Source organism: Zootoca vivipara, chromosome 10, assembly GCF_963506605.1.
Source record: "Zootoca vivipara chromosome 10, rZooViv1.1, whole genome shotgun sequence".
Taxonomy (NCBI): Eukaryota; Metazoa; Chordata; class Lepidosauria; order Squamata; family Lacertidae; genus Zootoca; species Zootoca vivipara.
In genome coordinates this window covers 6,443,999-6,460,042 of record NC_083285.1, presented here as the reverse complement: position 1 = coordinate 6,460,042, position 16,044 = coordinate 6,443,999, and the positions used below count along the sequence as shown (strand labels likewise).

General features: G+C 42.6%; 1 protein-coding gene across 2 annotated transcripts in view; it reads left to right on the top strand.

The window, feature by feature from the left end:
- The first annotated feature begins 4,695 nt into the window (after positions 1 to 4,695).
- The window catches only part of RELN (reelin), a 307,444-nt gene continuing 296,095 nt past the window's right edge, over positions 4,696 to 16,044 (top strand). For both annotated transcript variants that reach the window (XM_035127392.2, XM_035127390.2), the window contains exon 1: positions 4,696 to 5,618. In XM_035127392.2, coding sequence (XP_034983283.2) covers positions 5,336 to 5,618 — 283 coding nt within the window. In that variant the 5' untranslated portion in view covers positions 4,696 to 5,335. The remainder of the gene's footprint in view (positions 5,619 to 16,044) is intronic.

The following is a 16,044-nucleotide window of genomic DNA, read 5'->3' as shown; positions in this document are numbered from 1 at the left end:
TTGCACAGGGTGCCAAGCTGAGGGGATGCAAAATTTAGAAGATCCATAATGGAGAAGATTAATCTCGGAGCGCCAAATTCTGGCTTCACACGGCGTGCCATATTATGAAAGATTACCAAATTCCGCCCCTAGTGGAGCTATAGTTAGTTCTATGCCTGCCATGCACCTTTCAAAGGCAGAGAGTGCCTGCAAAAACTAAAGGTCTGCAGCACCCGTTCCTCTGTAATACCTTCAAATCTCTCTCCACAACCAATAATGTTCAGTAAAAGCTGTGGCTTTTCCAGCTATGTCCCAGATCAGGTATCCCCAAACTGCGGCCCTCCAGATGTTTTGGCCTACAACTCCCATGATCCCTAGCTAAGAGGACCAGTGGTCAGGGATGATGGGAATTGTAGTCCAAAACATCTGGAGGGCTGAAGTTTGGGGATGCCTGTCCCAGATCCTACGATGTTACTGTGTCAGGAGACAATTGCCATATGAAGCAATTTTAAGTGGCTCTCATGTGACAGCCATTTCTTATGCCATCCATGTCTTGTCTTCAATCTAATGTAGGTAGATGCACTTAAGTATCAATGAAATCAGCAAGACTTACACGTGTCTAACTCTTCAGTAGCCCATGCTACCTAAACTTGAAAGATAAGTATTTTAAGTGAGAATACTTTAGTTCCCAACTGCATTCCTCCTTTGGCAGATTTCTAAGTAGGCACAGAAATTCCATACTGCCTTTTACACCATTATTTCATTTTAACAATCATTTCTTGAGTTCATTTTTAGAAGGTTTTGATGTACCTGGAATCATGGAGTTCTCCCTCATCACCAGCCTCTAATGATTCTCTGAGCAGGCAGAACATTGTTAATGCAAATCATGCTTTAAGCTGGGGGTGGGGGATCAACAACATATAGCTCCTGCCAAAAAAGTTATTAGGCTTTGCAAACTCAGATAAAGATATCAAAGGCTTTGATTTTGATGACCCGTTAGAACATGTAGCTGCTTAATAGATAACTCATCTTTATTGCCATTTTAGAAAATAGATTAAGGCTGTCTTTATTATGCTGACATTATTACAGAGTGAGAGAGATGCGGCAGCACCTAATCAGTTGATGGCAGGCAGGAAACTGTGTAAGAATGGAATATCAAGGGGAGGAGAAAAGGAAGAAATGTGTGCACCCCTTTCAAGTGCAGACATGGGTAGAGATGTGACTTGAATTTTATTTGCTTGGTGTTATTTATATGCTGCTTTTCAGTTCAGGTGCAATAGATATGGGGTCCCCAACCTGTGGGCCATTAGTTGTCCACGACCTTCATTCAGATAATTATTGGCATGTCTATAAAAATACAATTAAAAAACATGCAGCATTTAACACAATATTGCAATTGCTACAACAGGCAGGAAAAAAAATCGATTTATGTGTGGTCCGTGGTGAAAGGGTTTGGGAGCCACTACAATAAATGGAACAGTGGACAGTTTAATGACTATTGTGGAACGGAAATCTACATTCGTAAATTGACGCATCTGTAATGCCCTAATGCCAATAGTGTTAACTCCCAAATTTTGTTTACTAACCTTTTTGTGCCGTTTTATTCTGTTTTATTAACCATAAGAACTGTGCCCAGTGGTGGAACACATTTTGCAAGCAAAGGCACCCATGTTTCAGGTAGGACTGGAATAATCTGAAACCCATGAGGCTCACTAGCAGTCAGAGTAGATAACACTAAGCTAGATGGATAACTAATCTGTCTTGGTATAAGGCAGCTTTCCGTGTTCTTATTTTAAAATTAAGTTTCTATTTTCAGTGCAGAGTAATACCAACAAAATTTAAATTGAAAGACTCTGATCTCCCAGGCTGTAGACCAGGCATCCCCAAACTTCGGCCCATCATCCCTGACCACTGGTCCTGTTAGCTAGGGATCATGGGAGCTGTAGGCCAAAACATCTGGAGGGCCGCAGTTTGGGGATGCCTGCTATAGACAGTTAAAAAACTGAAGTATACAACGTACGGTAGTTAGATAGCAAAAGGAAGGAAGTAAAAAATGTTCAGCTAGCACAGTGGTTATACAGCACTTTTTATTATCAGAATGCAAGTTAGTGTTGATCAAAGAGTCTTAACAGCAGGCTCTGGTGGCATGTAAAATAAATGGGAATCCAGTCTAGTAAAAGCAGTATGTGTTGGTGGGTTTTGCCAAAACTTGAGCTACTGGTGTATGCTTTCCATAATTAATATAATCACTAGAATTGTCATAATATATATTCTCAAATATATAGGTATGTCTCAATTGTACATTCCGGATATGGACTGCATTGAGTTTCTTTGTACATCAAGGCTCAGATTCACAAAGCTTGCACATTCAAACCCACATGGAGCTCTGGGGGGAGATTGTAAATAAAGAAGGTAAGATGAAGAGAGAGATACTGTACAAGATAAAGAGCTGACATGAAGGAGGAAGGGAGAGCAATAGTATGGGGGGGTGAAAATGCTGCGGATGGATGCTGATAAGGTGGAGTAAGAGAGAAAAATTAAGGTAAAACTGAATAGCTCCGAGAAAGCTTTGGAAGTACTCTCGTTGACTTCAGCAGGGATTAGAATCCCTCTGATAGATCTGCAGACTTTGTGTCATCCCTCCTCCAGCTTATTTGTAGGGTTGTCTGTTGAAGAAGGTAACACTGGCTAGATCACACGTATCCGAGCAGAAGCAGCTGGAGTCCATTCCTCTTGCTGCATTGTTAGCAGGCGGTGTTACGGAAATTCATCCTCCCTCCGCTATTTGTTCAGTTAAGTATATAATGCATGAGATACATGTAGACATCCCTCCCAAATGAATCATGGGTCCCCCCCCCAATTCAAATTATTGCTAGTTCTGCATATTGGCATGCCAAGGAGGGAATGTTTGTTACCTTGCATAATTTGGTCCATTTTGGAATATCTGTGCTGGCAGGCCAGAGAGCATGCTAGGAAAATGTACTCTGAATGGGTTGTGCTGGCAAAGCTATGTGAAAGGCTATTTGCCTGCACTCTGTTTGGCAGTAAAAATGGTGTTATTAGCCTGTCATGTTTATGAGCACTGAGATTCATGGAATTGACATTCATTTATTTATTTTTTAATGGTAAGAACGGAGCCAGCTTGATTCTCATCTGTGACTTTCAAAGGTTTCCACTTCCAAGGCATTAGACTTTTGGAATGGGCTTGTGTTCTGCAACTTCACTGCAGGATGCCCCATTTACCTTCGCTGTGTTGGAAATGCCTATGTTGGACTGTGCATTTTGACGTTCTCATCCAGCCCTGTCAAAAAAATATTGTGTTTTAAATACCCCCTCAATCAACACAGCTGGGAAAAATTGAGAAACGTTCTTAGGAAAAGTTCTAGCAGGTGAGCTGTGGTTTGGTACAGATTTGGCAGTGCTTCCAGGTAAAACAGATGGCAATGACCTCCCTTGGGCCTGGTATGTAGAATACACATCAGATGTGTGGGAGATGGGCCAGAGAGGCAGTCTGCCTGTGCGAGGAGAGGGAAAGATGTAGGCCAGCCTCAAGATGCGTTCCATGTGATCAGCTTGTTCTTCCTTGAGGGGTGGGGGGGGAGAGGGGAATTGGCATGAGGAGGTGAGAAAGGAAGGATATCTTTCCCTTTGCAATGAAAGTAATTCAAGAGGGACCTCCCTGGACTGTGCCATTTTTGCATTTCAAAAACACTGGCAGGTATGCTATCATTTCGAATTACATCATGTTCTGATTGCTCACACTAGTTCTGTCGGGTTGCTGGTAGGAGACCAACAAAGCTACATAAAAGCCTGGAAGGTTGGCTTCTGCCTCCTGGTGCCGAGGTCCTCCTGCCAGTGCATCCTGAATGTTTGAAAGCAAATGCTTTGTTATGAAATATTCCTCCAGCCCAAGCTCTGCATTTGGCTTTTCGTTTCCCCCTCCTTTGGTCCTCTGGCGCATCTGTTCTTTTCCCCAATGATATCGCTCTTTCAGTTACACAGGTCTGGGCTGAAGGGATGGGGATGAAATGTCCCTGCACACAAACACAGAGAGAGCAGAAGAAATAAAACTATGTGAGCAAGAAGATGCCAATTTAATTACATTTAGCTATTTCCTCCCTTTAAATTGTTACCAATTGCCCACTCAACTCTTTCGGACGTTAAATACCAATAATGATATTTTGCACTCCAGTAAGTTCTGGTGCTGTGATCCTGGTAATTTGAGAAATTAAGAGTAGGGTCAGTGCAATGTAATGTTATGAAAATGGCAATCTTGCTTTTTCCTTTTCTTGTGTGTGGGGTGGGCTGGGGGGGTCACATTTTTTAAAAAAGATCAGACCTCCTGAAGAGGACAGCAATGCTCAAAAGAACATTTGCTCTTGCTTCTGGGCTAATCATACCAAGGTTGGAAACTACCTTTTTTTGGAAAGGTTTATAATTATCAATAGTTGCACTAACAACAACAACAACAACAATAATAATGGGGTTTTATTCTCCAGCAGGTGCAGCTGAAGTTTCTGTGGGACTCATCCCCAGCCGAAAGAGTGTCCTTGGCCGCTTTGGGTCCCTGATCCTGTGTAGTTTATAAGAGGGGAAGAAGAGAGGAGAGAAGGGAGAGGGGGAAGGAGGGGAGGAGAGAGACAGAAAGATAGAGCCCAACCAGCCCAGACAAAAGCCACAGCCAACTGGCTCTGCTCAGGTCGCCCTACCAGCTCCCTGCCCGTCTCTTCTTCACGGACAGCAGCAACGAAGCGGGGAGGGCTGCCCCTCCCTCGCTGCCCACTCAGCCAAGGGGAATAAATTATTTCCAGCCACAGCGCTTTTCTGCCTCATCTTTTCTCTCAGTCTCCCTCCCCAACGCCTCAGGAGCTGCTTCTTTCGTCGGACTCACTCCCGAGAGCGGCAGGCGGGTGTTCTCTTCGCCTTGCCCCGCTCGCCCCTCAGGTTGCCCCCGGGAGGGCAGAGAGCGCGGGGCGCGGGAAAGACGAATCTCTCTCTCTCTCCCTCTCCCTCGCGCGCTCTCTCTCTCCTCGCCGCTCCCTTTCCCAATCAAAGCTACCGGCGCGCGGCTTTAAGAAGGTGTGGGGAGCGGGCGCGCGGGAGGGAGACGGAGAGGAGGAGGAGGAGGTGGCAGCTGCTGCTGCTGAGGCGATTTCTGTCTTTCTCTCTTTCCGCGGCGGGGAGTCGCTTGCGGGGCAGCGGCGGCGCCAAACTTCTGGGTCTGCCCCAATTCCTGTCAAACTTCGCTCCCCGCCTTTGGCGCGCCGCGCTCTCCGCCTCCGCTTCTTTCTTGGGGGAGCCCCCCGCCTCTGAATGACCGTGAGGAGCTGGCGGCGACCGGAGCAGCGAGCCGAGCATGGAGCCCAAGCGGACCCCGCCAGCCCCCCGGCCACGGCGGCCACGTAGTTTCTCCGGGCGACAGACTTTCCCCTCCGTGGCGCTGCTCCTCCTGGGCGTGATGCTCGGGGCGTCCCAGGTGGCCAAGGGCGCCGTGGGCTATTACCCGCGCTTCTCGCCTTTCTTTTTCCTCTGCACCCACCACGGGGAGTTGGAAGGGGACGGCGAGCAAGGCGAGGTGCTCATCTCCCTCCACATCGCGGGAAACCCCACCTTCTACGTGCCGGGACAAGAATACCACGGTAAGGGTCCGGGAGGGGCGGTGTTTCTGAGCCATAAAAAAGCACCTGTGTGAGCTGCTCCTCGAGGTCTCGGCTGCTGCTCTTTTCCTGAAGAAAGAGAGTTCGTGGGGAGGGGCGGATTGCTGCTGCCGGGCGGTGTTGAGCCGCCGACACCGGCGCGCCGCACTTCAGAGAAGGAACCACTTCGGAGCGCGCACTTCGAGGCTGCGCTGCGCCCGTGGGAGGCCGCCGCCGCCGGTTCGCGGCTTCTGCCCCCCGGCTCTTTCTAGGTCTGGGGGAGAGGGTGCGTGTGCGTAAGGGGGGGGGGAGCCGGTGGCTTCGTTCATTGATTTCGGGGCTGGAGGCAGACGAAGAGTTGCGCAGAACACAAAAAAGAAACCATGGGAAAAGAGTGGGGCTCTTTCACGACTGCCCTTACATCCCGTTGATTTCAGTGGGTTTAGCCTGGCTAAGGCTGGATATAGTCCTTTGCGGGGACGGGGAGCCCCTGCCCCTGCCCCCGCTGAACCAGACCTGTCAGTAGGATTGACGCCGGGAAGGGGAAATGAATTTATGTGGCGTAACCCGAAGTCCTCCCTGCCCCCCCCCAATCATTTTTTGGGCAACGAATTTAGTTTCCTCCCTTGTTCTCAGCGCAAGTCTCCCATCAGCCCGCCCCCGCCCCCGTTGCTGCTGTTCTTCGCTTCCTAGTTTTGTCTTCAGAGCTTTTGCGCGCTCCTCCTCTTGAAAAATGAAGTCGAAACACCCTGTGTTATCTTCATCCTTTAATCTGCAGTCTAGAAAACTTTTCAAAAATCTATTATATTACTTTTTTTTTGCCACAAAGCTGAGAGGCTTTGTCTCTAGAGCAGAGGGATGAGTGATGGGGAAAGGTGACATTGTGGAATGGCAAGAGGAAATTCAGCATTTGCATTTCTGCTTAGGACAATGATTCCAGTGTCCTTTGGTATTTATTTATTTTTAAATGCTGTGTAGTGTTTCAGACGATGTGTTTGGGGTTAATTTATTGATTCTTAAATGTGTTTTTCAATCTTAAATGTGATTTTATTTCAAATAAAAGATTTATGTTAAAAAAAGCTAGTGTGATGTATTGGCTTGATGGAGTGCTGGAATTGGGGCAGCGAGATCTGGGTTCAAATCCATGTTAAGCTATGAAGTTCATGTGAATGACTTTGGTCTACCCACTAAACTACATGAGGGGGATATACATGGGTTTCACCTTCTTTTTTTATCTTCCTAACACCATCCTGAACTATTTGGAAGTTGGATGCCATTGAAAATGCTGTAGATGAAATATTAGCTAATAATTCCTCATAAATTCATTTGTGAATTGTTATAATTCCTTATTAATTTACACGGTATGTGGGTTGCACATTGAGACAGAGGGAACATTTTGGTGGTTCTGTTTGGGATCTATGCAGCATGAACCTAAGCACATTACTCTGGGAAAAGTTCCAATGAGTTCAGTGCAATTTACTACAAAGTACTTCGCATGCTCACTTAGAGGGTAACACATGTCCTTAAGCTTGGTAGGATTTACTTCTGAGTCAACATGCCTGGGGTCACAGTGCTGGTCCAGCTGTAGCCACAAAGCCCAGAATGATTTTAAACACTGCTGCTTGTATGGGAGTGGGTGGGAGTATTTTATACTGTAATCTACCCCAAGACTTCATGACAAACAGGGTGGGATAAAAATCCTAATTAATAAAGGGGAAAGAAGACAGGTGCTGCTGGCTACGTCATTGTGACAGAGATTTAACATAAAGTTGTTTTATTGATTTAATTAGGACTTCAAGAACATTTAGTTGATTGGGACCTGCTCAAATAGAAACTGTTGTGTGGTATTGCCTGTAGATATTTTCAAGCTTAGCTACTTGTTAACTGACCTAAAAGAAAAATAAGTGATTACTTGCAGAGTTTGTATGTCATTTATGATGTAAATTATGAAGACAAATGAATCCTTGGGGGTTCCTTTCTATTTTGGTCCTGGTAGCATGACTACTAATAGCCTAGAGTGAATGTTAACCTCTCTTGTCTCAAACTGTGTGTTAAAACCTGTACTGCACTGGTGTGCAAATGCTCACTGCCCTTGTTGATACCTTTCTCTTGGGCTGTGTAGCTGGTCGTCAAAGGCATTTTTTTTTTGCTTCTAGAGAATCACGCAAAAGCTCTTCGGATATAGGAGAGAGACTTTCCACTGCCCTCAGTGGCCTTTAGAGTGTAGAGCCCCGCCTGAATAGACAGCAGTTCCATTGCTTGGTAAATGCACACAAAGAGTTGAGTGGTGCCATTTGAAGGTCACCCATTAACTTCCATAAGAATGATCAGCCAATATGATTGTGACACAGGCTTGACCCCAGAAGTGATTGAGCTTTGTTACTCAGTGTGACCTCAAGGATGAGGATAATTTTGACGATAAATGTTGAAAGTGAGACTGTTAGGTCAGACGCTCAAAGCTGAGTTCAGTGAACCAATCAAGTTTTATTGGAAGATCCTACATTATCTTTAATTTTTTCCTTTGTTCCTAAATGGAAGAGCTCTAGTTGTTAGGTTGAAGTGAATTTTTCACAGCAAGAGGGAATTACCTTTACAGAGATGAAGAAAGCTGCTTTGTTTTGTCATTCTTTTATTTCTTTCCCATAGTTCTTAGTCTTCCAGAACACTATTGCCCGCTTGTTCCATTTTGCTTCTAAATGTAAGTTGTCTCACATTGAGCACTCCAGTAGTTGCTCTGCTTCAAGTGGTGATACTGGAAGTGGAAGCCCAACTTGGGTGACATCACTGAGCAGCAGCTGGGGGGGGGGTGTTGTTGGAGCCAGGGAATGGTGGGCCAAGCAGTGCTGAGCTGCTGTGATATGCAGTTGAATGATGATGGCAACTGCACACCACACTCCATCCTGTCACCACTGCTGCCACCTGCCAGTATGTACAGGAAGGAACCTTCCTTCTTGCTTGGATGTTGCCCAGGATTGACAGCCACCAAGCCATTTCCCCCTGTCAGTATTCATCCCTAGGAGATTATTTTTTTTAGAAAAAGTTTAGACCTCTAGTATCCATGTTTATCACTGGAGGCATAAGATGTGCCACCCTTTCTGTTATTTTCCCCCTCCATTATTTTAAACTGTTTTTTCCAACACCTCCAACATGACCCAAATCTGTATATATTCTGTTAGCCTCTCAGTTCACTTAATGCACAGGATAAAGCAGAGACAGACCAATACCATAAATATTTATTTGGATGTGTGTCCAACTGAATTAACTTGGCTACATTTCTGTATATAAGTGCACATATTTGCAGCCTAAACCAGAGAGGGTAAAACAGGTGGAAGAAGCACTTGTGGGGGCAGGGAGAGGGAAGGAGTTTGATTACCTTTGGTTTGGCCATTAGCATAAAAAAACTTTCATGAACTGCCCCTGCCATTTTCACATGAGCAAACCAAAAGTGTAGGTTTGCACAGTGCACTTCTTGGCCAGTGGCAAATTTCTGGATCTTAAGAAATGTGATGATTATGTAAGTGCAGCTTTTGTTGTTGTTGTTGCCCACATAACAACAACTCACATTTTCTATTTAAGAACAATTTTTGTTTGTATAATAATAAAATAACAATAAATGTAGACCCTTATTATTTATGACTTCACTCTAAACTGTGTCAGGGCAACCACTTTCTCTTAGCAACCATATGTGATATTTTGCACATCCAGAACAAAATACCTTGAGTCACTATTGCTACAGAGTAAACAAGGCACATTTAGCATCATAGCATGGATTATTTGTGTCTGAATTCTCTTATTTATATGAAAGGATTTATGAGAGATCAAAACATTTCAAAGTTTTATTATAACAAGAATGCCAGGAGTTGCCTAGTGCTACTAACACATGTATATTTTAGTTTAGCCAATGGCATTTGTACTCAAATGGCTGTAATGGACGCTTTCTCTCTCTCATCAGTTGTCCTCAAACATTTTGGACGCGTAGATACTAGAAGATCATGTAGGAATGTTAGCAAAATACTATTATTGTGGAAGGAAGGCAGGGAGAAAAACATACACCCCGAGTGGCACCTTCTTGTCCAAATATCAGCCAAAAGCAAATGTTCATACCCAAGTAAAATACTTGGGGCCCGTAGAATTTCTGGTGACCACAATGGAGCAACTCTTAAGTAGTAAGCTTTATTTTCAAAGGTCCTTAATATGACTATAAAAAGTCATGTATGCATTTGATATTTCTTCCAGATTCTCTTGCACATGAACAGCATTTAGATGTGGCACAAAAAACAAGTGATGGTTTGAGACGGGCTTCTTAGCATCATGTGATAATGCCAAGGAATTCCCACAGATTTGTTGGAGGGGGATCTGAGAGCTAAGAGCTAGAGTCTCTTACGGAAAAGGTTGAGAGAGTCAATTGAATTATATGCTCCGTTGCTTAAACTCTTCTCCCAAACTGTCAGCACAGAGTAAGCTGGATTCTGAGAGCACTTCTCGACTGCTTTTTTCAAGTAGCATTCAATCACATACCAGCAAATTCAAGCCTTTGCAGTTATAGTTGATTGGGTGGGAGGTCTGGCACAACAAATCCACTCCCCAAAAATACTGGACTTTTTGTGATAAGCAAAATGATAGGGAAATGCACTGGGAAGTGTGAGATAGCACTCAATTTGACACAATGCCACCTAGCCGCCTTGCAAACAAATCAGAATGTGGTGTAGTGGCTAGACTAGGACTGGAAAGACCCAAGTTCCAATCCTCATTCAGCAAATCTGGACGGTGGACCAGTTGCTTTCTTTCAGTCTAATCTATAAAGAACATTTGAAGCGCACAGCTTCTCCCCAAGAATTCTGGGAACTGTAGTTTCCCCTCACATGGCTACAGTTCCAGCACCCTTGGCAAACTACAGTCCCCAGGATTGTTTTGGGGAAAGTCAAGTGCTCTACATGTGCATTTTATGTGCTTTTAAATGATGGTGTGGATATGTTTGGTCTCATGGGGGTTCTTTTGAAGATAAAAGGTGTCAGGTGAAGGGAATGGGAAAGATGGGGTATATAAATGCAAATAAGACTTATGAGCAAGCTCGCATGAATATGGTGTGCTATAAATGCATGAATAGGATTCAGGAACGAAACTACTAACTAGGTAATTTCCTTTCATTTACATTTGATGTAATGTTATCACACAGTCAGACTTGAACTACCACCTTTTTTGTGAAATAAAATACTTTGTGTATTACCAGGCTGCAGCCATGATTTGTGACCAAAGTTCTCTAATTGCAAAAAAGGAGAAAGTTTTAGTTGTACTGCATACAATTCAAGGGTCTGACCTTGTGTAAAGATATAATCAAACTGGACAAAATGTTGCACATAAAGCAAGTCAATCTCTGTAATTTCTAGCACTGCCTTCTAAAGACTCAGAGCTGTAGATTAAATGCTTTTAAGAAGCAGAAATTCTGCTTTGTTATTTAAGGGACTTGTTTTGGAATATAGATATGTACTCCTGCAATGCCCATTAGAGAGGACCCTCTTTTTGTGATTGAGGAGGCAATGTACCCCCCCCCACCTCCATGTGTATAACGTGTAACTGAATCATGCCACAAATTGGCTTCTTCACACATAGGCTTAATTAGTTTGATCTTTCCCCTGAGGAAAGATATATATGTGCACTGTACTGATGAACATCAGGGCAATGCTTTAGATATAATGCAATTCCCTTTTATTTCTAAATGCCTTATTATATCACTCTAGTTTCCTTTCAGTAAATGAATTGACTGTGCTTAATTATATATACATACACACATGGGATTTTAAAAAGTGTTTCTTAAAACTTCAGATTAGTTCAGATTATTCTTTTTACTTTTTAAAACAGCACCAGGAATTTGATATAAGGAAAGGTGTTGTTTGGTCCAAGGTTCCAGTGTTTAAACATAGCACACAATGAAACTGTGATGGTACAAAAGGGGGAGGGGACCTAAAACCATAGTTGGGCAATAACCTTACCTAGGACCAACCAAATTGTTGCAAAATAGTGACAGCAACAGAGTTAAAACATGGAGTGTGTTCAGTTCTGGTTAACTTGAAGTCACACATGACAGTGCCAGAGTGAGTGAAGGCCAATACTTTGCTTGGATACCCTGGATTGGATAGAATATACCCAGGAGCCAATCAAGGTATAAATTGTACAGTATGTATTTTTGACAAGCCAAGGCAAAAATGAAATGAATAAAGCCATTATTACATTGCTGCTGCAATTGTAAGTAGTGGGGTTCCTTACAAAGCAACTTCTTAAATTAATACTAGGCCATTTGCACAAAGCACAACTAATTCACCTTACAGTAAAATGTATGTGAGCCTTTGTTCATTCCAGCTAACTTAAATTATACTTTCACTTCGTATAAATTTGGCCTTGAAAATCTTGTTTTGGGTGGATTTTAATTTTATGTGAAAGTGCTCTAACTCTGAAAACTGTGCCCATTGCCCCCCAAAGCTTTGAGACTAGAACTTTTAAGAAACATAATATTTTCTCCTGTTTAATGTCAGTCTAGAATCATAAAATTGTAGAGTTGGAAAGGGATCCTGAGGGTCATCTACTCCAACCCCCTGCAATGCAAGAATCTCAACTAAAGCATCCATGACAGATGACCATCCAACCACTGCTTAAAAACTTCCAAGGAAGGAGATTCCACCACTTCCTGAGGGAGACTGTTCCACTATCAAACAACTCTTACTGTCAGAAAGTTCTTTCTGATGTTTTGTTAGAATCTCCTTGTAACTTGAATCCATTGGTTTTGGTCCTACCCTCCAGAGCAGGGGAAAACAAGCTCACTCCATCTTCCATGTAAAAGCCCTTGAGATATTTGAAGATGGTTATCTCCTATCAGTCTCATCTTTTCTGAGATAACGTTTGTGAGACTTTGGCCTGTTTCACATGTTATATTTTTCTTTCACATAGCTAATCTCCATTCAGAATAAAGCACATATACCCTTTATATATGGAATCGGAGGCACCAGCTTTCGAAGGAGAAGGGGCTGTGTGTGGCTGACATCATGTGGAGTTGGGGGCAGAGCCAAACGTGGCCACAGCACAGCAGCAATGCAGCTTCAATGGTTAGCGGCTCCTCCTCCTGCTGCCGCCGCCACCTGGGGGCTGTTCCCTGTTCCTTCCCCTCTGTTGCAAGAAGAAAAGGAGAAGGAGCTGGCCACTGAAACTGTGCTGTGCTTTGCTCCACACTTGGCCTCCTCCACTGTTTTTGAACGTTTTTTTATTATGTCTGACTCTAGGGCCAAAACAGACGGTGTCACTGCACTCTGTTAGTTATGTAATCAGGAAAGAGAACAATGCCTCTCTTCCAATGGTGTCATGGGCTTAGTGATCCCAGAGTTGTTATGAGAATTTCAATAGCACCTCATAAAGGCTGCAGTCTTCTTTTAACATGCTTCCTATCTTTTTGTAAACATTTCCTGCTTGTTCATATTGTCTAAGGAAAATGTTCACTGCATACAGGTATTGGATTTTGCTGCTGCTTTTGATCTCATTCCTCCCATTTGTGCCAAGTTGGGCTATATATTGCCTACTGCACATGTCCAATCTGTGGTCTTCCACTTATACATCCACATTATTAATTTTTAACCTATATGCAACAAAATACATAGGTTTTGTGGATTCAATATAATAACTATAGAAAAGACGATCTATTGCTAGGTTCTTTTGTTTGGGTTTAACTCCAGAATAGCAAATGTTATGAACTTATTAAATGTGTGATTTCGATTTGGGAGGAATAGCATGCTGCTTTTAGACATTTGTGCTAGCAAATCTGACTAATGTTGGTAGACCATGTTGTGCTTTGACAGTCCTTCCAATCCCTTCATTGGATTGCCTCCTGGTCCCATGAACACTTAATCCAAACGTTTTAGCACCACCATCAGGGTTTGTTACTATGATTTGTGACATCCTACTTTTCCATCTGCGCTAGGATGTTAAAATGAAAAATAATAGTATCCATTTAGAGTAAGAGAATATGATCACGACAGTAATTTGCGAAAATGATTTATTTCTTAAATTTATATACTGAACTTCACCCGATGATCACAGTGTGGTTTGAAGCATAAAAATACATAATAAAAACACAAAATACATAGCAAAAACAAACAAACAAACATAAAAACTAACAGCCCCCCCCCTTGTTATAACCAAAGGCCTGGCTATAGAGGAAGTTTTCAGCTGGTACCTATTAATATTTCGGATTAAGCTTAATTTTTAATTTTAGAATGGGGTACATACATTTCTTATTGTCAGTGCATAGCCTTTGGATTTTAAAAAAATTGTGGGGTGAGCACAACTAGCTCATTTTCTCTTCCTTTTTGAGGGAAGGGTTAGTAAAATATTACTATATAATTGAAAAGTTCGTATTTCAAATATGTGAACATTACATTTGCCACCATCATTTTAATCACCAAATTTGATAGATACGAAACTGAAATATTGACCTTCTGCTTTTGGGCACTATGGTCCCAATCCTGCCAAAGTTAAGCACTTTTAAGGCTGTAAACATATATGAATACTCACTTGGGGCTTGATTCTGGATAAGCAAACATTGAAGCAAATTGCATGACCTATTATTTCAATGTGAGTGAAATACTAACAAGTTTTAAGTTCTACTGATTCCAGTGGTAAAGTTAAAAGTATGCTTCTGCTATTACCTCTACAGTACTATTAAAACCAGTAGTGTTTTACAGGTGTTCATGTTTGACCCAGGACCCAACATTTTAATTAGGTGAAAAAGGAAACACTGAAGACAAGTGCATGTACTGAAATGATAAATTTACTAACAAAGGGAACACAAAACTCATGTGATTCCAGAAAAGGGAAACATTTCAGGTACAGGAATGTGCAAAATCCTGAAGAAGAATAACTTGCAGCCTACCCCTGATGCACACAGATGGGAAATGACCCAACTTCCTCATTTCAAACTAAAAGAAAATGGCTGGCTGTTTTTATGGCTAATGTTAAGACTGTCAACCATTGTACTGAGGGCACACACACACACACACACACACACACACACACAATCCTTCCATTAGCACCTTAGACACCAACTAAGTTTGTCATTGGTATGAGCTTTCATGTGCATGCACACTTCTTCAGGTACTGGAAGGAATTTTTAAATTTTGTTTCGACTACGTCAGACCAACACGGCTACCTACCTATATTCAGAGACAAAACATTTTGCTAATGCAGAGCTAAAACTAAAAGTACTTCTCACATTTTTAATGCTGCAGTGTTGAAAATGCTAATTTTATCTAGACCTAATGTTAAAAAGGCAGTCAGAAAATTTTCATTCTCTTCCACAAAGTGAGATGTGAGGTGGGTACTTGCTTATAACTATTTGGGGGGGGGGGAACACATTTTGATACTTTAGCAGAGGTGCTGCTAACATTTTGGGTGATGAGTGCTTCTCCTTTCTAAAACATAAACTTCAGCCTCAGGAGCTAAGATTTGAACAAACTGGCTGGCTCCACATTGGTGTGTTAATCAGTTTGCAAACCCAGGAACACCATGAGGACTGCAGGGATAAATGATACACATATTCCAGGTGAGAAGCTTAGAGCAAGCCTGAGTCTACTGCAAATTCTGCTCATCCATCTGCCAGAATACCTTAAGAATGCATTCTTATCCATCTTCCTTGTTAAGAGCCTCTGTACACCTTCTTGCCAGTGACACAAAACTTCTGCTGCGGCTTGGCCACTCCCTTCCTTATCAACCCTTCTCTAACTGTCAAACTGCATGCTGCATTAAACACGTTATTACATTTAATGTGACTGGTTATTAAAATAAAAAACAGTTCCTCTGCCACCCCAAACTCCAAATAAGGATCCAACAGCAGCAATGTAAGATTCCTTTCCAATGCAAGTTGCAGCACTGGGTAGGATTCTTGCCTGGACATGAGCAGAGGGGACAGGGTTAAACTCTTCCACCCACTGTGGTTCTTCTGATTCTAATCCTCTCCTGCTGCTGTTTTGTTATTGCAATACACAGTGTGGCTCACTCAGGCTAAAAAGCCAAGCCAGAAGAAAACAGAGTGAATAATCAGAGGAGAAGGCATAATAGGAAGTAAGCAAAAAATGGGAGAGGAAGGGAACGTATTATTGACTGGCCTTGACAGAAAGTTCATCATGTGCATTTGTTACTCTACAAGCTTCCTTTCTGTTCTACTCAGTTTCCTGAATGGTGGTTTCTCTTTCCTTTAAAAGTAACCTTTGTAAGGTATTCCATACTAATTTATCTATATGGCACTTCTATTTCTAGAGAGAGCATTGCTCTTATTATCTCTAATCCTGTTCACCTTTTCCTTTTTCATTTACTTAGTGTCAAATGAGCATAGTACCAAAGTAGCTAAAAGAAAAGGTAGTATAATAGTTGCTCCTAACCTAAGGCAGTT